The following is a 21653-nucleotide window of genomic DNA, read 5'->3' as shown; positions in this document are numbered from 1 at the left end:
CACTGCTTCATCTCGTTCATTGTAACAGCCACCTGATGGCTGCTCTTTTGTAGATGAGGAACCTGCCCAGGTCACACAGAAGTCTGGGACCTGGGGGAGCCGAGATGTGACCCCATGTCTCTCTGGCCTCAAAGCCCATGACTTCCCACCCTACACCAGGAGCCTACCAAAGTGACAGAATTTCAATTCCTTATAAAATCTTCATAGAAACCAAAGCTTTGCCCCAACTAAATGGCCAGATATCATGAGCTCAACTTCCTTGTTACTAGAGGTTGGGGTTTTTGTCTATTAGTTCATTGTTCTTTCACCCAGCCAGCGTTGACTAAGTTCCTCCTATGTGTCCTACGGTCCTATGCAGGTGCTGGAATTACAATAGTGAGCAACACAGACATGGGCTAAAAACACATACTGTGTGACTCCTGGTCAACAGGACTTCTCCTTGGCTCATGACAAATTTGGAAGAGAGTCCAGGCATTTACATATACCACTAACCCACGGCACCTACACAGGGTCTTTTCACAGAGGCAGCAGGTTCTGTGAAGATAGAACAGACTCTGGAATCAGACAGACCTGGTGAATTCTGGCCTGGTCCCAGCTGTGTGACCTTGGGAAAGTCATATGGTCTCTCTGAGCCTCGGTTTCCCCTCTCATAAAATGGGGATAATGATGATGACCTTTTAGCATTGTTAAGAAAGTGGACTGAGATCACAGATAGCTCCCGCAGCATGCCTGGCACAGAAGGGTGCCTCCCCCCGGGGGCCAGTGGAGTTCCTCTCCACCACACCTTCCTGATTCACGCTGCTTTCCGCTCCCGGCGTGTCCTCTCCTGCTGGGAACACGTGGCTCCTCGCTTGTCCTCCAGGTGGCCTCTGCTTGCTCAGATAGGCCTGGTTCTGGGTCCCCGCCTCCCACCCGCACTCCCCACGGAGGGCCCTCCCGCTCCAGCCTGGCTGAGAAAAGAGATGGTTCACTGTGGCCAGGTGCACAGCGTGGAGGCAGAAGTGGCAGAAGGCAGCGCAGGCATGAGAGCAAGGTCCATGAAGAGTTTGACTTTTTCCAATGGGGAGAAGAACCCATTCCGTGTCAGGGGGTGCCCGCCTGACCCTTCTTGTCCCTTCTACCCTTGACCTTTTATTTGAGGGGTGAAACCCATCCGTCTCACATTTTCATGGTGAGGAGTAACAACGGTGGGTGGGTTCAGCCCCCTGGCTTTCCAGGGGGCCCCTGTGTCCCTCCCCATCCTGTACTCTGGGCTTGTCTGCCCGGCAGCCTCCTGGTTCCCCTCCACCTCTCTGGCTGCTCCGTCACACTCCTGCAGGACAGGCACTTCTCAGGGTCTGTCCTCAGCTTTGCATCCTCTTTTTCTGGAACTTTCCACAATTCACTGCATTTACTCCCTTGGCTTCAACCTCAGCCAAAACACTGACTTCCAAACCTGTCCCCCACTTGCATATCAGTTTCCCTGTGACACATACAGCTTCCCCATCACCCTTCTCAAACCCAACCCACCTGTGTTAGTCTGTTCATAAGAAAATGTCATAGATGGGGGGCTTAAACAGAAATTTATTTTCTCACAATTCTGAAGGCTAAAAGTCCATGATTCAGTTTCACATCTGGGCTGGCTTCAGAAGCTGCCTTCTCACTCTGTCCACACATGGCTTTTCCTTGGCATGTGCACATGGAGAGAGAGAGAGAGAGAGAGTATGAGCTCCCCAGTGTCACTTCTCAGAAGGACACTGATCCTGTTAGATCAGGGCCCCACCCCTGTGACCTTGCTTAACCTTTATTCCTTCCTTAGAGGCCCCACCTCCAAATATAGCACACTGGAGGTTAGGACTCCAGCATATGAATTTGGGCAAAACACAAACATTCAGTCCATTAACACCATCCAAAACCAAGTTCACCATCCCTACCCGCACCCCCACACTCCTGCTCCTCTGTCCCCATCTTGCTGAGCAGCACCACCAGCTGCACCATCACTCAACTTCATCTCCACCTCCTCTTTCTCCCTCTCCCACCTCCGACTTGGTGCCCAGGTTCCGATGGTTCCCCACTGCGGCACCCAGCTCCTCTGCTGTTGCCAGGCCTGAGGCCCTCATGGCCTTCACAGTCCTGCTACCCGGCATCCCACCCATCTGCCACTCGGCAGTGATCTTCTCAGAATCCAAATCTGGCACAGTGCTCTCCTATGTAAAAACTTTCATGTCAGCTTCTCAGTGCTTTTAGGATAAAGCACAGTCATCCACATGGCATCCAAAGCTCTCCATTTAAGAACTTCCCAGACCAAATCCTAGGAACATTCTAGGCAGAATTTCAGTGTATGACTCTCTCCGGTCCTACAGGGCCTTGCCCAGTGCCTGGCACATGATATGTGCTTAGGAAAACTTACAGAATTAACTTGTAATGGCTTTTTATGTCAGCATGGCCAAGCATCCCTCCTCAGCAACCTCCCAGGTCCCTCTGGGCCCATTGCACTGCTTCCATATGCTCAGATGCCAAGAGCCCATGCAAGCCTCATTGTCCCCATGGGCTTTGGGGTCAAACAAACCCAATTTATAATCGAGTTCTGCCAGGGACCCTGTATGTGATCTTCAGCCTGTCCCTCCACATCTCTGAGCTGTGTTTTTTCATTTGTGAAGAGGGACTGATGAATGTTTGTCTCACGGAGGTCTTGTGAGGACTCAGTGTAGCAGAGCCCCACCATAGGGCCTGGCATTTAGTGAACACTCAGGACAAGCCTGCACCCCAACCTGCTTCCTCAGGCAAGCAGCTCACCTCCTCACCTGCACCAATGGCCCAAAGCTTCAGAATTACCTCCATCCCCATCCTATCCTCCTTTTATCTGGCTCCCGGGGAATTCTGTACGGGATAGACCTTTTGGCTCTGTGATGGGAGGGTCACTTGGGATGCGATGTCCCACAGATGGCATGAGGCAGTTAGCTCAGAGACCTCCCTGGCATCCCTGGCCCCACCATCATCAGTGCCCCCTCTGTCCCAGTTCAGGGAGAGAGAAGCTTCCTTGGGGCAGGCAGATGGCACCACAGTATCACCCCTCCCCCCTCATTAAAAAAGTGTGAGCCCCTGGGTGAGACTATCGGGGTATTTATTTTCCAGAAACTCTTCCAGTTCTGCTTGTCACAATCCCAGGTCAGGGTGGGGAAGGGGGCTCAGGCTCCATCAGTATCTGAGTGCTGTGCAGCCTGGAAACTCAGGCCCCTCCGTGGGGACAGCCAGCTGCAGGAAGTGCATTCACGGATCCAATTGCTTTGCTTCCCAGTAGAATAAGAAATATTTAAGGAACAGGCAATTAGCACTTACCAGAAACATTATAAAATTACACACAACTTGCTAACAAGTTTTCGTATCAATCTGGGAGTCTCCTGGCTTCCTGACTCAGAGCCTGGAATCTGGCAGCCTGATGCTAAATCTGGGAGGCTGGCCCAGAGGAGGAAGGACCTGGGACCCTGACTCTGAAAGTATGGAGGAGCAGGGAAGTAGAGATTATGCAGAAGGGATGCCCAGCAGTCCAGAGGATGTATGTTGGAAATGGAGTCATCTGTGTATTCAATACTTGAAATCCCAGTTGCATGTTGCAGATACTGTTCAGGACACTGGGGCTACAAGGATAAAAGACAGTCTCTGCCTTGTCCTAAGTCACAGTCTGTCATCACTGTAGAGTTGAGAAAGTGCAGAAAGATGGGGAAATACTAAAGAGAAGCAACTAACCTTGTTTGAGGGCATCAGGGCAGGCTTCCTGGAGGAGTCAGTGTCTGAAACTGAGACTTGCATGAAGGATGAAAAGAAGTTGGTGAGACATCCCTGACAGAAAGAACAGGTTGACCTGGAGAAGCTGACATGTGCACATGGTTGCAGCTAACACATGCACAGAAAGAAAGTCTGAGAGCAGGTTCGGGGGAAGGTGACCAAGACTAGCCCTCTGCTGGCAGAGCTTCCATCCGCTTCTCTAGTATGTAACTGGTGGTGGACACAGGTGAGCCTTCTGGACGCAGCGGTGTTGGAGCTGGACTAGAAAGAAGGCCAAGGGCAGAAAACCAGCATCATTGACCCCTTGCCTTTCCAGACTGTGCCTTCCCTCCTGTCAGAATATTGAGCACGTGGCCATTTTCAGCTAAAGTCTGCTTCTTGTGTTATCCTCATATGCTGAGGGGCCCAAACTGTCCAACCTCAGCCAGAAATAATACCAGGCATGTTCCTAAGATACTCACTGAGTTTCCATGGCACCCTTAAAGCCTTCTCAGGCACCGAGAGCTAGAGAGTACCTAGATACAGGCAGCATTGCCCCCTCTGGGAAAGCGCAGGACGCTATGCCTAAGTCTGTCCTGGCCCTTGGGGGCAGGGGTGGCAAATAGCAGAGGATGCTGCACCATTAAAATCTGGCAGGCTGCTAACACAGCATCAGCCTGCAATTAACTGGCATCACGGTACTGAACAAAAATGTTTTCGGCAGGAGGATGTAATTTGTCAGTGAGATACACTGTAAATACATGGGCTTTTGTAAATGGCAAGCTCCAGTTTGGGGCTCACACAGACAGCACAGGGGCAACCTAGGGGTTCTGCATGTCCGTGTTCACTCCCGTTTCCCCACTGCCCCCCTCAGACTGTGACAGCCCTGTGATGGTGCTGCACGGGAAGGACATGGAAAAGGAGGAAGGCCACCCATTTCATCCTCCCGCACCTACAGCCCATTTGCGAAAACCATGTGCAGAGGGAGAGGCACAAAAACCCCGAGACAGACATAGAGATGCACCATGTCTCTTAAGAGCTCCCGTGCTTCTCCCATCATCAGAAGCAGAAAAATGGAGTGGGAAATGGTTATAAGGAAAGCCCAGGGGTGGTTCTAAGCACCAAAGATGTCCCTACTTCTCAGCCATTGAACCAGGCTCTCCATGGCATCCCTCAGACCATCTCTCAGCCCTCATCTCCCTTTACCACCACTTCCTGCCTCGTTGAACTTCCAGCTGCTCCTCAGACGGTACATCTTCCTCCGTTTCTCCTTTCCTGTATCTTCCCTTCCATCCTTCCCTCCACTGGCCCCTCATCTTTCCTCGAGCAGTTGCTGAGTATCTCCTCTGTGCCTTGCACTCTACTAGAAGCTGGGAATATAGATGTTTCAAGAACACTGTGTTGGTCCTCAAGAAACTTCCCATGTAACAGGATGCCTCCAAACTGCAGCACTGCAGCCGTAACAGAAAATTGCCCAAAGGGGCTGAAAGTAAGAGAGAAAGAGCCCCAGTCTGCCTGGGCAATTCGAGGGAAGATCCCAGATTGGGATGCACTTGAGCTGACACTTAAAGATGCTGATTTGTTTGGCAGACAAGCAGTGGGTGTTCAATCAGGACAGAAGGACGGCAGGTGCCAAGCTAGAGCCCTGTGAGAGCCAGCTGCGTGCTGCCAGCAGGACAGTGAACGACAGTGAGGAAACGCATGGTTACTGGTCCTGTGCCACGTGCCAGACACTTGGGCAATTGTCTGTTACAGAAACTCACTAAATCCTCAAAACAACCTTGGACTGTGGATATTATTATTATTATTACCATTTCCACTTTACAGATGACAAAACAAGGGCTCAGAGTGAGAAAGAAGTGCGCCCAAGGTCTGTGACTTATTTTCAGAGCCAGTATTTAGATCTAGGACTTTCTGACAACAGGCTTTCACACCGTTCTGCACCCCCACAGGCCACCCAGTTTTGTGATATGTAAATCACAAGGTTGGTGGTGGGCTGGGGCGGGGCAGGGGTGGGAGTCGGAGTTGGTAAAGATCCCGCCATGCCAAGGAGTTAGGATTTTAATCTGTGGATTTTAGGAAGCCGTGAAAGAATTGATGAGCAGGGCACGGTAAGGACTGGATTTTATTTCTGAGCGATCTTGCCCTGCCTTGCAGAGTACAGAAGGAAGAGGCAGGGGACCTGCCCTTGCCTCATGCCCCACCACCCAGGTGAGAGATCTCGAAGGGTGGACCAGGGCAGTGAGAGAAGGGATGGGGAGCAGAGGGTGCTGGGACATTTGGGAGGAGGAGTCAACACGGGGGTGTTAATGAGGGCTGCAGGCGAGGAGGGGAAGGCGGAATCCAGGATGATGCCCAGGGGTCTGGCGTGGGCAGCCTCCACAAAGCCTCTCCAGCTTCCCAGCCTGAAGCTGACTGCTGCCTCTGCTCTCGCAGAGGGTGTGTGCTCAGGCACCTGCTCTCCACTCATCCCCATCATCTATGTTGTAATTATTTCTATACCCACTCAACTATGAGCTTTCTAAGGGCAGGGGCCACGGGCCGGGCAGCTCTGTATCTTCAGTGCTGAGCATGGCATTTGGCACAGTTTCCACGTAATAAATTTTAGCTGAATTCATGCCTCGGACAGGGTGCTCTCTGTGTTCCCACCACTGTGCTGGTGCTGGGCAGTGAACAACTGTGCATGGCCTATGCCTGCCTTCTTAGGGCTTACATTCTGGTGTGTGGGGAGACAGAAAAGGAGGGCCAACTGGCAGCCAGTGCAGAGCAGGGGGGCTGAGTCACTGAATCCGTCTGTCCCTGATGCCCAACAGACAGGCAGCCCATGAAGGCAGAAATTTTTGCCCCTTTTTCCCACTGTTCTACCCCCAGTGTCTGGAAAACAGTAACTAAATAAAATGAATAGAATAGATGAATACTTACAAAGGGCAATGAGTGCCAAGAAGGACAAGAATAGAGTGCCACAAGAAAAATCTAAGATGCACAGTCAAGGAAAACATCCTGGAGGCGGTGACCCCTTAAGCCACAGTCTGCAGTGTGAGGGCATGGCCGTGTGAGATGCAGGAGGAGAGGGAGCTGCAGCCCAGGCTGAGGGGACAGGGACTGAAGGAGGGAACCGATGAAGTCCCCCCCATCTGGAAACACAGCGGGTTGCAGCCCCACTTGGACTCTCCCTGTTCTTCTAAGAGGCACTGCCCCTCTCAGCACACATCAGACAGCAAACATGTAGAGACGCAGGATGCAGTTCCTTCTGTGTGGACATTGTCATAAAAGAGGATTCCAGTTTGGTATCAGAAACTGGAAAACCTTGGGAGAAGTTGGTGAGGCTGATCGTAGAAGACAGGGTCAAGCAAGCACACTGAGCAGCAGGGCCCGGCAGTCAGGATGGTTCTGGGGCGTCTTTGAAGCCCTCATTCTCATATTAAACCACTTGCTTTTGGCAGGCAAAAGAAGAGAGAGATAAACCCTTATAAATGGAATTATATTAAGCCAGGTAACAGAAAATTGCATGCATGATTTTCCCCATGTCAAAGTTTGGTTTATCAGTTTACAGTTCTGGGCCCTGACATCAGACTTGGTCAGCACCCAGCCAGTAGAGGCAAGGTCAAGCGCCTTCCAGGCAGGGCAGTGGAGCACAGGGATCCCCCTGCAGGAAGGCAGGGCACCCTGGTCCCTGTGTCCCCAGCAGGGGTTGGCACTGGGCTTGGAGGGAAGTCCCAGAGCAGCACAAGGGTTTCCAAGGGACAGAGCCAGCTACTGGCGCCCCCTGCCTTCCTGGAAGCTTCTGAACCCTCAGACCACCCTGCACTGTTCTTCCTTTCCCCTCCACCCCTTCTTGTTCTGTGTTCTACATATCCCCTTCCCAGCGCCTCGGACCCCTTTGTCAAGTGCACTTGAACCTGACTTCCCCTTGAGGTCACCACTACCTTGTAGCCCAGTCCAGTGCTAGCAGCTCATGTCCCCATGAACTTCACATTTGAGAGGTGGTCTCATGTGCCCGTTCTCCAGTGCCATTCCACTGTGTGCCAACCCCTTCTCCTGTGGCCTTGGGCTATGTGCACCTCTGCCACTTCCCCACCGCACCCCACCAATGGCATCCGTCTCTTCCTCTCTGCTCCCAGTCCTGCCATCGCCCTGCCTCCCTTCCTCACAGCACACCCCACGCTGGCTCCAGCTGACCTTGTTCTCCAGCACCTCTGACATCTTACCTTCACGCATCCTGCTCTGGGCCCTGTGTGCCCTGAGCTCTTCCAGTCCCTGCTCCCAGTTCTCCTACTCATCATCCGTCCCCTGACCTCTCGATTCCTCCATCATGCCCTCCTGCTCTTTCCTCCTTTAGCCTAAGCCTCTAAGAGGACACTTTTGCCATCCATTTAACTATTCCCTCTGCCCCACTGTCTTTCTATTTCTCCAAACTCAGCCCCACCCCTCAATCAACCCTGCTGCCCCTTTCTCCACTTCTGCATGAACCAAGTTACAGAGGGCATCTGCAACAAGTCCCACAGCCCTGTTGTGCGGTGCCCCCTGTAAATGAGTCGTCTCCACCCTCTGTGGACCCCACAGGTGCACGGCAACACGTCTAGCCATGATTTCCTCTCCTTCCTCTCCTCAGACATTCTTGTCAGTGTCTAATCCTCTAGCCCGTGACTGGTCCCTCACCTTCAGCGAAGACCATGACCTCCTCCTAGCCTTGGAAAATGGAGCCTGTGTCATTGCAGGAGCTCCTTCAGCCTTTGCCATGCTACCTGGAAGCTCACTGGGATCACCTCCTCTCTCTTCCTGCCTGTGACCAGGGGAGGAGAGCTTCTGGTCTCTGAGGCTAGTCCCCCAGGGCGCTCCGCCTCCCACGCCTCCTGCCTTCTCTCGCTCCTGCTTTCATCCCACATCTCTCTCTTCTCCATTTCTCCAGTTCACCATTCAATCTCTCCCTCCCTCCTCCCCTAGCATTTAAATATACTCAAATTTCTCTGACCTTAAAAATATGTTCAGGCTGCCCCCATCAAGGCCATGGTTCTCATGAGCTACCCCCTAACTTCTGTTCCTTCACTTCCAAGAAAGCCTCCTTGAACAGCCCTACTCTTCCTGTATCATCTCCCTCTCCTCCCATTGGCTGTTGACCCATCACGGCGCTCAGTGTATTCCACACACAGTGGCCTCCTTTTACTAACCTGCTTTTCAGTCCTGTCTACACTTTTGATGCTGTTGATATCCCTCTTGAAATGCATCCTTCTCTAAACTTCCATGACCCCACTCTCCCAGGATTTTGGTCTAGCACTGTGCTGGTCCCCACGGTGTTCCTAATTGTTTTGTCCGGGAGTGACAAACATCTCTTCTCACTCTCCTTGGGTAGTCTCATCCTTCTTAAGGCTTCTTTTACCATTGATGAGCTGAATCCCAAATTCTGTATTTCTAGACCAGACTTTCTCCTGACCTTAAGACCCATGGAGCCACTTTCTGCTAGCTATGTTCATTTGAAGGTGCCGCAGCCACCTCCAAACTCAGCCTGCCCTACTGATGACCCTCCAGATCTGCCCTGCTCCCTTGTGTCAGTAAAAGCACACTGAGGTGCCCAGGCCAAACCCTGCAGCCATTGTAGATCCCGCCCCTTCCTTTATGCCCTATAGCCTCACTCTCAGTATGGCCTGTGGCTCCTTCCTTCTTTAGACCTCCCCAGTCTTTCTGCCTCTCTCAATCCCCTCTGCCTGCGCCTAGTCCAGGATGCCATCAAAACGTACCCCAGATTACTGTGAGCCTCCCACCAGAGTGGAAGCTCCATGGAGGCAGAGCTTGTGTCTGCTTTGTTCTATATCGCACCCCAGTGCCCATGACAGTGACTCACATTCAGATGTTTGCTGAATGCACGAATCATCTCCCTGCCTCCAGAACTGCTGTCCCCAGATCCTTCTCCAGGCAGCAGTCAGGATGATGTTCTAAAATGCACAATATGAAATGCTAAAATCTTGCTAGCAGTGTACATGTGTCTTTCCATGGAATGGCCCCATATACCGTTTCTAGCCTCATCTCTCAATCACCTTGTAGAAAGTACTTGCATGTGTAGAAAAGCAATGTGGCATGGAGGTAAGAGCCCTGGGACCATGCAACCCAAGGCTGGATCTCAGATCCATCATTTCCTAGCCCTGTGGCCTTGGATAGTTGCATGATCTCTCTGTGCCTCAGTTTCCTTCACTTTAATAGTCATACCTGGCTCACTGGGTTACTATAAGGATAAAATGAGTCGGTGTATATGAAGTACTCACAGTAGCTGCCAGCACATAGTCAGCACTGGAGTTATTAGTTATATAACAAATAGTTTGTTATAATAATAGCATTTAGTTTGATCATTGCTCTCATTGCAGTCCTACAAATAGTCTTTCCTCTGAAACTTTGCATGGGATCTTCCCCACCTAGAGGGCCCTTCCTCTCCCTTCCTCCCACTTATTCCTTTCTCTTTTTTTCCAGCTTTATTGAAATGTAATTGACATATAACAGTGTGTAAGACATCATGATGATTTGATATCTGTATATACTGTGAAATGATTGCTACCATAAGGTTAGTTGACACACCCATCACCTCTCCTTACAGTTTGTATGTGTATGTTGAGAACTTCTAAGATCTGCTCTCTTAGCACCTTTCAAATATACAATACAGTATTGCTAACTATAGTCACCATGCTGTTCATTACATCCCCAGGACTTACTCATATAATAACTGGAACTTCATACCCTTTGACTGAAATGTCACCATTTCCTCCACTTTCTCTGTTCTGTTTCTGTAGATTCCACATACAAGTGAGATCATATGGCATTTGTCTTTCTCAGTGTGACTTATTTACTTAACGTAATGCCTTCACGGTTCATCCATGTTGCCACAAATGGCAGGATTTCTGACTTTTTGATGGCCAAATAATATTCCATTGTATATGTAAACCACATTGTCTCTAATTCATGTATCTATCAACATACACTTATGTTGCTTCTATGTCTTGGCTGCTGTAAATAATGCTGCAGTGAATCCCACTTACTCCTTTCACCTGTTGGCTCCTTAAGGCCTCAGCTTAGACATCACCTCCTCCAGGAAGCCTTTTCTGATGCCAAGTCTGGGACTGGGCTGAGGAGAGAGAGGTACTTACCTTAGGTATCAGTTTTAAGAGAGGTGTCAAAATATTTAATAATTAAGATATATGCTATTTTAATGCATTTTTTAAATCAAGATTAATTCAAAATACCTATGATAAAAAAGTCAACATTTTAAATGACAATGACAGGCTCTGATGGCCAGGACTAGAGTGAGACAAATGAGACAAGATGTGCAAATGCTGGGTCAGATCTGGTCTTTGCTTTATATTCTGGTGTTTTTCCTTCATTTTAGGTTTGATTTATATGCATTAATTTTGATTTCTAAAAAGATATTGCACTTAGATATTATTTGTCTTGGTGGCTGAGTGTCTGGTGTCCCCTAAAATTTTCTGCCAAAAGTGTCTGCCTCATCCCCTGTACCCTTTTTCCAACGGCCCCCTCCAAGCTTGTGTTAGGTGCTCCTTCAAGAGGCTTCTATTAGCACAAATCACCCTGTGTGAGAAATACCTGTATCATGATGAGACTGTTCAGTCCTTAAGAACAGAGCCCTGACCCAGACCTCAAGTGTCCAGTGCAGGCACTGGCACACAGTAGGTGCTCATTGTATGTTCTGATCACACTGACGTCAGGCGAAACTGGATGGGTGCAGGCATGTAGGAAGGGCCATGCTTACACAATGGGGAAGTCTGGCTTGATTCCTTCTTCCCACTAGAGACACTCATTCTCTTGAGCTGATTTCACCCTCAGACTAGCTGCTGTGGGCCGGAATATAGGCAGCTGTACCCCAATATATCTTCTACAGCATGGTGATCTTCAATAGGAAGCCTTAAATCTGGGTCTTGCCCTGGGTAGTAGGATCAGCTCTGTCTTCAAATGCTGGGTAACTTTCCTCAAGTCTCCGAATGCCTGCAGTGGCGATGCTTGCCAGGGCCTTGCATCCCAGAGAGCATATCTGGGGACACCTTGAAGGAGGGCCTCGCTGCTTGCTTCTCCAGACTGACTTGTCACGGGAGTCCCTCCTTTCCCCCAGATACCCTGGAGCATAGGGGTCACCTTCCCAGAAATGCCACAGTGCATCCCCTCCCGCAACCCTGGCATGAGAACAGCCAGCTTCAGAGGATGAGTTAGTTGTGCTCTCAGCTGTGTGTGTGGAGGGTGAGGCCAAAGAGAGATGAGAGGCGGGTAAGCTGACCTGCTGGGTCCTCAGACCTGGTGCATGGTCATGCAGACCCCCGCCTTTCCCCCACACTTGAGGACCTTGCAGGTTTGACTGAAGTCTCACACACACACACCCAAAATCCCAGCCAAAGAATGCCTTGTTCTACCAGCTCTCCACAGAAGGCTGAAGGCCCTGGTTGCTGGAGTACTGTGAAGGTGAGATGGCCAAGAGCCCCCCTGTAAGGCAGTGCGGGGGGCTAGCCTGCTCAGCCCACAGAAGCTCGACAGCTGGGGTAAGAAAGCCGTGCTGAGTTATCCCTGTTAGGGTAGCAGCAGGTCTGGGGAGAGTGCCTCCTGGCAGCCCATAATGGTGTCTGCAGCAAAGGCAGAGTCCCTTTGGCCTGACAGTCTGTGAAGGTGTCCAGAACACTTCCCTAATCACTCTGGACCCCTTTTTTCCAAGTCACAGGACCCTACTGTCCTGCTCACTGTCCCGCCATCACTGTCACTCCATTTATTATTCTCAGTCTTCCCAGCAGGAGGCCTTCCGCCCTGGAACAGAGCTCCCCCGCCTCCCCTCGCCCCTGCCCTTCCCCTCACAGCACACGGGGCTGTTGGCCAGGATGGACTCCTTCCTGAAGCATCTGGGTCCCAACTGACTGCTGAGAGACAGTCAGCCCGCTGTGCCAGAGTCCAGGCCCCCAAGCCGTCTGTCTCAGGGAACCTACCCCATGAATGACTCAGCAGGGTTGAACCAAAGGAACTTTAAAGGCACACTTAATGAGTCATTTGTTTCGTTTTACCTGCTACCATTTGAAATCAAATTAAAAACTCTCTGTGCATGTGCTTCCCTATTCGGCAGGCACTTAAATTGACTTTCAGGCCCTTTCTGGGGAAAGGCAGACAGCAAAGCAGCTGCCTTCTCGTGTCGGGCTTGCCTTTGCTGCTAAGGAGCGGGACTACGCTTAGCATCTATCAGCTGACATCAGCAGGGAATGTACAGTCAGGTTCAGTAACAAAGTCTCCAAACTTTGGGGTTTGTCTGCTCCTGGGACAGGGATTTCACCAAGAAAAACCCACCTTCCCTGAATGCAAATATCTGAGCACCTAGAGAACTTATGTGGAGACAGAATCTCAGGCGTTTGCTGGCGAGCATCCTAGAATGCAGTTTAAACAGGACACTGCAGGATTTCTCGCGGAAGGCCCTACCTGTGTCGCTCTGAGCACTGACTTGTGGCAAGGACAGCAGAGCATGTGATATGGGCCTCCAGCTCTGAAAGAGGTACGAAGTCACCTTTTGTCGGTTCTCTTCTCTTCTGTCTTTCAGAGATCGAGCAGGGCAGCTGCGGGGATCCGGGCATACCTGCCTATGGCTGGAGGGAAGGCTCCCGGTTCCACCATGGTGATACACTCAAGTTTGAGTGCCAGCCTGCCTTTGAACTGGTGGGGCAGAAGGCAATCACGTGCCAAAAGAATAACCAGTGGTCGGCTAAGAAGCCAGGCTGCGTGTGTAAGTGAGCGGGGAGGAGGCCACTTTAGCGTATTTGCCATGAGGCAGGGGACCCTCTTCCTAGCTGATCCAGGGGCCCCATCTTGGGAACCCCACAGGTCATAACAATAGCTTCACTCTGGTTGGTTTCTTCTATTCCTTGTAGCATTGCAGGCCCAGTCCTCATTTCCGGCAGTAACATAGACTATCGCACTGAGAACGATTGCTCTCGACATGTGGGGGGCCCTCTTCAATACCGTCTTACCTTCCATGGTGACCTTGGAGAGCAAGGGCGAGGCCACTGGGGCTTGGCCCACCAGGCTCAGGCCCAGACATTTCCTCTTCACCCTTGTTGTCACCAGTGACCCCATACACATCAAGCCAGGGTGGAAGGGACTGGCAAATTGATAAGACTGTAGACCCTGTACCAGCCTCTGGGTGCTGTGGGAAACCATGGCCTTGCCAGGATCTAAGAAGTTTCCTCAAATTGCTTTGTCTTGAATTGGATTTAGGGAGGGATGGAGATCAAGCTGTCTTTGGATTGTTGATCTTTTCAGAAGAAGGGGTTGGATTTGAGGGCTCTGTTGTATGTGATGACAAGGAAGGCCTTTTTACTTCCTCTGGGATGGTATGACCATACTTTCCAGTGCAAATAATACTTTGGGTCCCATCGGGACTGGCAAGTGTGAGGGGGCTGTGTGTAGCACAGGGGGAGGCTTGGTCTCCATTGAGAAATCAAAGATCCAGCTTCTCTGCTGTTATCTCTTTTCTTCCTAACCTTCGCCACCACACCTCCTTCATCTCTTTCAATCTGCTTCTCTCGGGGAAGGGTGGACTGCCTGACCCTCTGATCCTTCCTTCTACCCCAATGGGCTTCTAAAGGCCTCTGAGTGCTGCTTTCTAGAGATGGTGGGCCCTTGGGGCTGGGGGGAGAGAATGGCCTGGGAGACTATCAGGGAATATCAGTGATGACTGAGAGTTTGGCATATGAGTTGGTGAGTTTGGCTGTATCACGGTGATCATACTTTTCAAACAACAACAAAAAAATCACTTTGGTTGGCAAAACGCTTCTGATCACTTGTAAGTTTATGAAAAAATTCTTACAGAAGTTTGAAGATCAAATCACTCTTAGGTACACATTAAACAAATCACCCTTTTGAAAAAAATTAAATTGCATGAAGAGTAGAGGAAAATTTCCTCTGGCATCTCTGCGGCCGGTATGGTTAGAATACAGTGCCTGACAGTGTTAGCCTTGTAGAGCTAACACTGAGAGCCAGTGGAACCTGGAGAGGCAGGGAAGATTGGTAGGCAGCAGCTCAGGGCAAGCAGGAATAAAGAGACTGACAGTTGTAGAGGCCAAACCCAGGCTCGAGTGGGTAGATGCAGTCGAGCTCTTCAGGGCAGATCAGAGGCAGGGCCTCCGAGGGCAGAGGTACAGACTGTCAAAGCCCAGGTACCATGGGTACTTCATCTCTGAAATTCATCTAGATGGAAGAAGGCAGGGAGAACGGGAAGAGGGTCAGGCCTCTGGGGCAGAGAGCTAGTTGGAATGAAGTGGGTAGCAGAGCCAGCCAGCTACATAGAACAGTGTGACGTTCTCTGCCCTCCCACCCGAGAGATGCTGGCAGCAGGATGCTACCTGGGGGATTGTCAGTGAGTCCTCGTTGGGGAGCAAAAGTTTCCTCTGCTCTTCAAGGTTCTTGTAGCTGGTCTAAGAATTAAATTGACATGAGACAGATTAGTAGGAGAAAATCAAAGTTAATTTCGTAAGTATGGTACGTTGACATGGACATGACATTCCAGAGACAGGCAAAATGTATGTCATCCTGAATTAAGGAGAAAAGGGTAAGGGGCTGAGACATCAAAGGGAAGGAAAATAATTCACAGAACTATGAAAGAGTCAATGTTTGGTAAACAAATCTTTGCTGGGTCTTTCAGAGCAATGGCACACAGAGAGGAATTTTAAGACTTTGCTAAATTCCTCCCTGGCTACTACTCCTAGTACATATTATGATGTAGTTATCTATGTTGTGAGTCCTCTTCCTGGAGTGCAGGTCCTCTATCTAAATTCCTTTTAGACAGTTAGGATGAAGGTCAAAGTTTCTTCCTAGGCCTCTGGCTCGATTTCAGCTCGAAACAATCCGCATGCCAGAATGGCACATTTGGGGGCAGCCTGCCCTAGCCCCTACACCTCGAAGAACTTGACCCTTTTGGTTCTTAAGGGTGTTTTAGGAAATCCTCCTAGAACCTTCAGTAAAGGCAGAGGGCCATGAAATACTGCTCAGTAGGCCCTTTGTTTCTAGGAGCGAGGCTGGCAGCCTCCAGTGAGCTGGGCGCTGCTTACAGGAGTTGAGAAGAGACAAGGGCAGAGCTGATCCGGCAGGTATGGAGTGGTTCTCTCTGTGGCTTACAATAAGGAAGTGGAGCCCGAGGCCCATGGCCCACTGATGAGAAAACTGTGAGGCAGGCGCTCCAGGGGGCCAGCATGGCATTTCTTCTGGATGATTCAGAGATACAGAGAATGGCATCTCCAAGACAACTCCCACCAAACTCTGGTTTTTCTGGTCATTGGGTGTGACAGAACACAGCCTGAGTCTCAGGAATACTGGATTCGGTGGAGAAGCCCAGAGAGAGCCAGCTGGCAAAAAAAGCCATGCATTTGCACACCTAGCAATATGCAATTCCTTTGCTAAATTCCTCCCATTGTTATTTCAGGAAGGCCAGGGACAGCCCCCTGTCAGCTCTCTGCTGAGTACCTGGCCCCTAAACTCTGCTTCCATAGGTTCCGGGCTTTGCCCTCGGGGAGCTCACAGCCTAATGGTGGTGGGGGGAGCGGGGAGGGGCGGGGTAAGAATGGTAGTAAGAAGGTCCTGGCGCACTGAAATAGCTTTGGATTCAAAATCTGGAGATTCGCTTCTTAGTCCTAGCTCAGCTTCCTGACTGTGGCCAGGGCCTCTTGTCTCTGGGTTTTGGTTTGCTAATCTATCCAGTAGGGTGGCAGTCCATTCTGGCTCCCAAAATTCAAGGCTCTATGATCATATTTGCAGAACACAACAACTGTGACATGAACTCCCTCACCTTTTCCACAATGAGTGCTTAGAACCCATTTCCTTAAAGCGGATCATTTTCAGAGCAGGTCATACTTTCATGGAAGAATAATATTAAACTTTGCTGTTTTGCTTCTGACCCCAGAGCAGATACATCATAGTGTGTGATCATTAAAAAAGGGGGCAACATCTATAAAAATGTAAAAATAGTACAGTCAATCTCTGTGTTTTATAAAGTGGTCACAAATGTACATAGAAAAAGCTCCTCTGGCTACAATCAGCCTCAGTGTAAATTTTATCACACATTAGTCACATACATATTCATATAATATTTAGCAAACAATACTGTTCTTTCCTTCTTAGGATTTAAAAGGGAAATATTTTGGTGGCTCAAATTCCTCTGAACAATTGTCCAAAGAAGAGCAAAGTGGCGCATTGTTCTTTTCTTGAAACAATTTCTTCAAACAACCCTTTATGGAGGAATTGCCCTGCCGAGACTATACAAACACACTCCTTCATGTTTCAAAACATTTTCTGTAGCAAGCAGGGACTTCAGAATCATTTCGTTGGCTTTTGAGCTGCCCTTACAGTGGTAGAAGCTCAATAGATGCTCTTTTTACATCTAGGTTTTAAAGATGCTGTTTCTCGCAGGGAAAAGCATTTTGAAAGGAAAGATGGAGCCAGCTTCTGTCCTGTTACTCTCTGCCCCTCCTTGGTTCAATTCACATCTCCAGGGATCACTGCTCAAAATCATTTACAAGGAGTGCCACTTTCCATCCATTCTAAAGTCTTCCCTGTGCCAAGCACCATGCCCTGGGTTCAGAGCTCTTCAGTCCCTGCCTTTAGGAAGTGTGCTCAATCTGGTATCCTGGTTAGAAAGGTCCAGCCAGGAGGCAATATTCTTCACCTTCCCAGAAGCTCTGCTTGTTTCACCTCCTTCCTTGCAAAAGAATAGAGCGCTTTTCCCACAGGACTGACCATGTCCAGTTATTCATCCACAACTAGAGATACAAAGGGAAAGAAGATACAAATAACTCCAGTGGTGGTTTGCACAATACTTGATACTTTGTTGACAGGCTAGCAGAACACTTCACACTTCATAAGGAAGCCTGGAAACCAATTATCAGTCCATTAGCAGCCCATTTCAAAAGAAATTTCAAAACAGCCTTCTCCAGAGATAAGCCAGGAAGGCACAAATGCAAGCTTCCCTGCCCCACTTTGTGAACCCCCAGAAGAAGGTGTGAGTCCTAATTGTTCAGTTCCTGATGTATATGGCATATGTGTGAAATATGAAGGCAGGGCCTGCGGGGATGTATACAGTGCAAGTTACAAATCAGCAGCCAAACCCTGAGACCAGGGGAGGGAGAAGTGGGTCCTTGGGAACTCAAGGAAAATGTCCCCAAGGATGCAGGGCTTGGGCTGGGCCTTGAAGCGTTGGGAGATAAAGGAGGGTCTGCCACATGAGATGCTGTGGGAAATGATCCTCTCCTAGCACCCTCCTGTCCCTTCCCCCCAAGCTCCTCCCCAAAACCTCCACCTACCTCACTCTGGACACACATACATATGCACATGTTTCTGGACAAAGAAGTGGATTGGTTCATAGGATCACCAGGATTCTCAACCTCAGACTACTGACAGCTTGGACCACATTAGTCTTTTGTCAGGGGCTGTCCTGTGCATTGTAGAATATTCCCTGTCCTCTACCCACTAGATGCCAGTATCACACACATGCCTCTCCTGCTGCCAGTTGTGACAACCAAAAATGTCTCCAGACATTGCCCAACGTCCCTTGGTAGACAAACCACCCAAGACTAGGAACCACCAGTCTAGGATAACCTGATCTTGTCAAATTCTAAATATGGAGAAATCTGTGCATTTGCATTTTAAGTGAGGCTGTGCTTAAAGTCTGCAGCAACAGGACAGTGAGAAGGCACGGAGCAAGGGAGAGCGCTGATATTCAATGCTTTATGTCACTGGGAAGATAGGAATCTTTTCTACAACTTTATGGGGTATTTATTCTCTCATTTTATCAAAGAAAATAAAGTTCAAGGAGTCAAGGTAACTAAGTTCAGAGGTTATAGAACCATTAAGGGAAGAGCTGGAATCTGAAGTGTTAATTGACAGAGTGGGTTCCTACTGCAAATCCTTTGCTGTCTCCATTTCACCGGATTTCCAGAATCCAGGTGGTCATCTGTCTGGAGACATTTTTGGTTGTCCCAACTGGCAGTGGGAGAGGCATGTGTGTGCTACTGGCATCTAGTGGGTGGAGGACAGGAAACAGCAGCTGGAAGGATAAAGACGCCTTGGACAAAATTACTAGGCCAAAGTGCAGAAGCAAACTGTTGGCTGAGTTACTCCCATGAAGTAGCAGAGATTGAGAAGCATTAAATTCATGAAAGGTGGATCGTTGACCCTTATTGGAACTATGCCAGTATGCAATATGCCAGGGTCAAAGCCTTTACCTGATCTTTACTTTGCTCATTCTGTGTATCGGTTTATCCATCCAGCTTTGATTTATTGAGCACCTACTATGTACAGAGTCAGCTGCATGAGAGGGTATGGCTTTTTTGGGTCAAATTCTAAACTAGAGGACCTCTGGTGATGATCTTGCTCAGGTTGAAGGGGTGACCTCTTAGTGCCAAATCCTATATAATGTGCTATAACTCTTTCAAGAAGTATCTGGAGCTTGAGGGTTAGTACGCAACACAGGATTTTCGTGGATTCTAGTATTGTGAAATCTTAATTAAATTTAAAATCTTAAGTAAATAAAGTGCTCTTAATTTCACCTCCTTCAACCAAAATGAATTTCGACTTTGGCCATTCTTTTCTGATTCTTACCCATATACACACATATTTCCTGTGGCTTTAATCAAAGTGAACATACCATCTTGCACACTGTGTCTTAAAGTTCATATTATGTTGCACATCTTGCCATGTTGCTATGTGTCTTTCATAGTTAAAATTCTTAATATCTATGGAACGTTCTGTAGAGTGAATAGGCCATGAGTTAGCCAGTTATCTTCAGTTATTTAATACAATGCTGTAATTAACATCCTCATACATATGACTTTTTTTTTTCTTCTCTTAAATTATTTCCTTAGGATAACTTTCCAGGAGTGAGGTTTATGGGCCAGGGCATGAACATTTTTATAATTCTTGATACATGCACTTACATTGCTTCCCCAAACTGCTGTGTCAGTTCATAATGTGAAAAACAAAAGCTTTATGGTAAAGAATAAGGTTCACATAACATGCAGCCTTCCCTGCTCACCTCCTTTTACTTTTCTAAATATAACAATTTTGTGGTTTTCTTCATGTAGGTCACATACATCACTTATAACCTTTATCGGCATCACTAAACCTCAAGTATTTGTGTGGCCTTTTAAAAATTGCTAATTTAATAGGTAGAAGTTGAATATGTCCCTACAGCACACCCTTGTCGACTTCTGTGAAGTGGCAAATGTTGTAAGTACTGCGAATACAGAGATGAGTTGGGCCTAGTCCTTGACCTCAAAGAGCTCACTCTAATGTGAAAATAGACATAATTATGTAAATTAGAGTAGGCTCTTGTGGTTCAAAATTTAGTGTTTTAACAGAAAGCGTTGGTGATACAGATGCGATTCAGATCTACCCGGTGCAGATTTGTTCTTCTGTGTGATGTATATTCCTTGAAGGGGGCAGGTATTATAGTGAGTGCCAAACAGGGGGACCAGAACCCTTTTTCTCATAGACCATAGCTTATATCATCAGTTAGAAGAGCTGGGCCGGAAAGATGGGAGCACAGGGTCGGCCTGCGTTGGACAAGGGGAGAGTAGCACACTGGGTTCTAGAGAAACCATGGGCTTTGGGTCTGTGCAAAAGGGGGATGCTCGGTGGATACACTGACAAACACGTACACACGCACATGCATACGCGCATGCACTGCCACTCTGGTCCTTCCTTTGCAATGGTTCCTAAAGGGGCTGGCTGTTGCTGAATGTATGTGAGTGAAAGAAGGGAGGTGGGTCCATGGTCCTAGGGTCTAGAGAGAGACTGCTGAGTACCCATGGGCCAGAGGCATGGACCTGGAGGGGCAGGAGGTATGCAAGCGGTGTCAGGACTTACATCACAGGACCCTGGACAGAGACTCCGGCTGGCTTTTTCTCCAGAGGCTTAGGTCCAGCCTGTCTAGCAAGGACGAGGAGCGTTTGCTATTTGCAATCCCTGTGTTATAATGGTCTGTACTGATGCGTGGCTACAAGAGCATTGTATGGTATTTTCCTTTCCAATTTCAAGGCGCTCTTTCTGTATTTTGGGCAAAAACTCTGTGGTATTTGATACACGTTTTTTCCCAATCTCATTTCCCCCCTCCCCTTTTTATTTTTTGTTATTTTGCCTTCTACAGTTGTTTTACATTTTTATATAGACAAATCTCTCAATATTTGTGATTTCTTTTCAAAGCTGACAAAGTTATCATTCTGTCACAGATCTGAGAAACAGTTTGTTCTTTTTTGGGTTATCAGTAATTTAGTTTTTTTAAAATAGCAATTGTTAATCCATCTGGAGTTTATTTGGATGACTATATAATAGTGTCCAAACTATTATGCAGTTTTCCAACATAACTTATTAAGTAATTCATTTCCCTTTTGATTTGAGGGAAATGAACTGCTTTATCATACTGAATCCTCAAACGGAGTTAAGTCTATTTCTTGAGTCACCGCTTTGTTCTGCCTCTCTCTTTCTATCTTAGCACCGGTATTGAATAATCTTAATTGTTGTTTTATAATATGTTCTAATATCTGGCAGAGCTGGAAACTACTCCTTCCTCCTTTAATTATTTTTTCTTTCAGAAGCATTCATTGTTATTCTCATCTGTTTGTTGTTCCAGATTAATTTTAGAATCATCTTATCAGAGCTAAAAAAAAAATCCTGTGGGGATTTTGTATGTGTATTCCTATTAAACCATAAATTAACTTGAGAAATACAGGCATTTTTATAACATACAGCCTTCCTATCCAGAAACGTGGCATATCCTTCTTTTTGTTCATCTGCTTCCATTTTTCTAAATATAACAGCTTTGTGGCTGTCTTCATATAGGTCACGTACATCACTTGCCACTTTATTTTTAAATAGGCAGGTACTCTTTCACTCCCCTCCCA

At 48.3% G+C, this 21653-nt stretch overlaps 1 protein-coding gene across 4 annotated transcripts in view; it reads left to right on the top strand.

Moving 5' to 3' along the window:
- The window catches only part of CSMD2 (CUB and Sushi multiple domains 2), a 598906-nt gene that overhangs the window by 345737 nt on the left and 231516 nt on the right, over nucleotides 1–21653 (top strand). For 3 of the 4 annotated variants that reach the window (XM_057499977.1, XM_036885219.2, XM_036885220.2), the window contains exon 13: nucleotides 13307–13489. The exons of the other annotated variant lie outside the window; for it this stretch is intronic. In XM_057499977.1, coding sequence (XP_057355960.1) covers nucleotides 13307–13489 — 183 coding nt within the window. The remainder of the gene's footprint in view (nucleotides 1–13306; nucleotides 13490–21653) is intronic. 4 annotated transcript variants of the gene reach the window in all.

The sequence above is a fragment of the Manis pentadactyla genome, chromosome 4 (genome assembly GCF_030020395.1).
Source record: "Manis pentadactyla isolate mManPen7 chromosome 4, mManPen7.hap1, whole genome shotgun sequence".
Classification (NCBI taxonomy): domain Eukaryota; kingdom Metazoa; phylum Chordata; class Mammalia; order Pholidota; family Manidae; genus Manis; species Manis pentadactyla.
The sequence above is the reverse complement of the archived record's forward strand: the minus strand, read 5'-3'. Positions and strand labels throughout refer to the sequence as shown.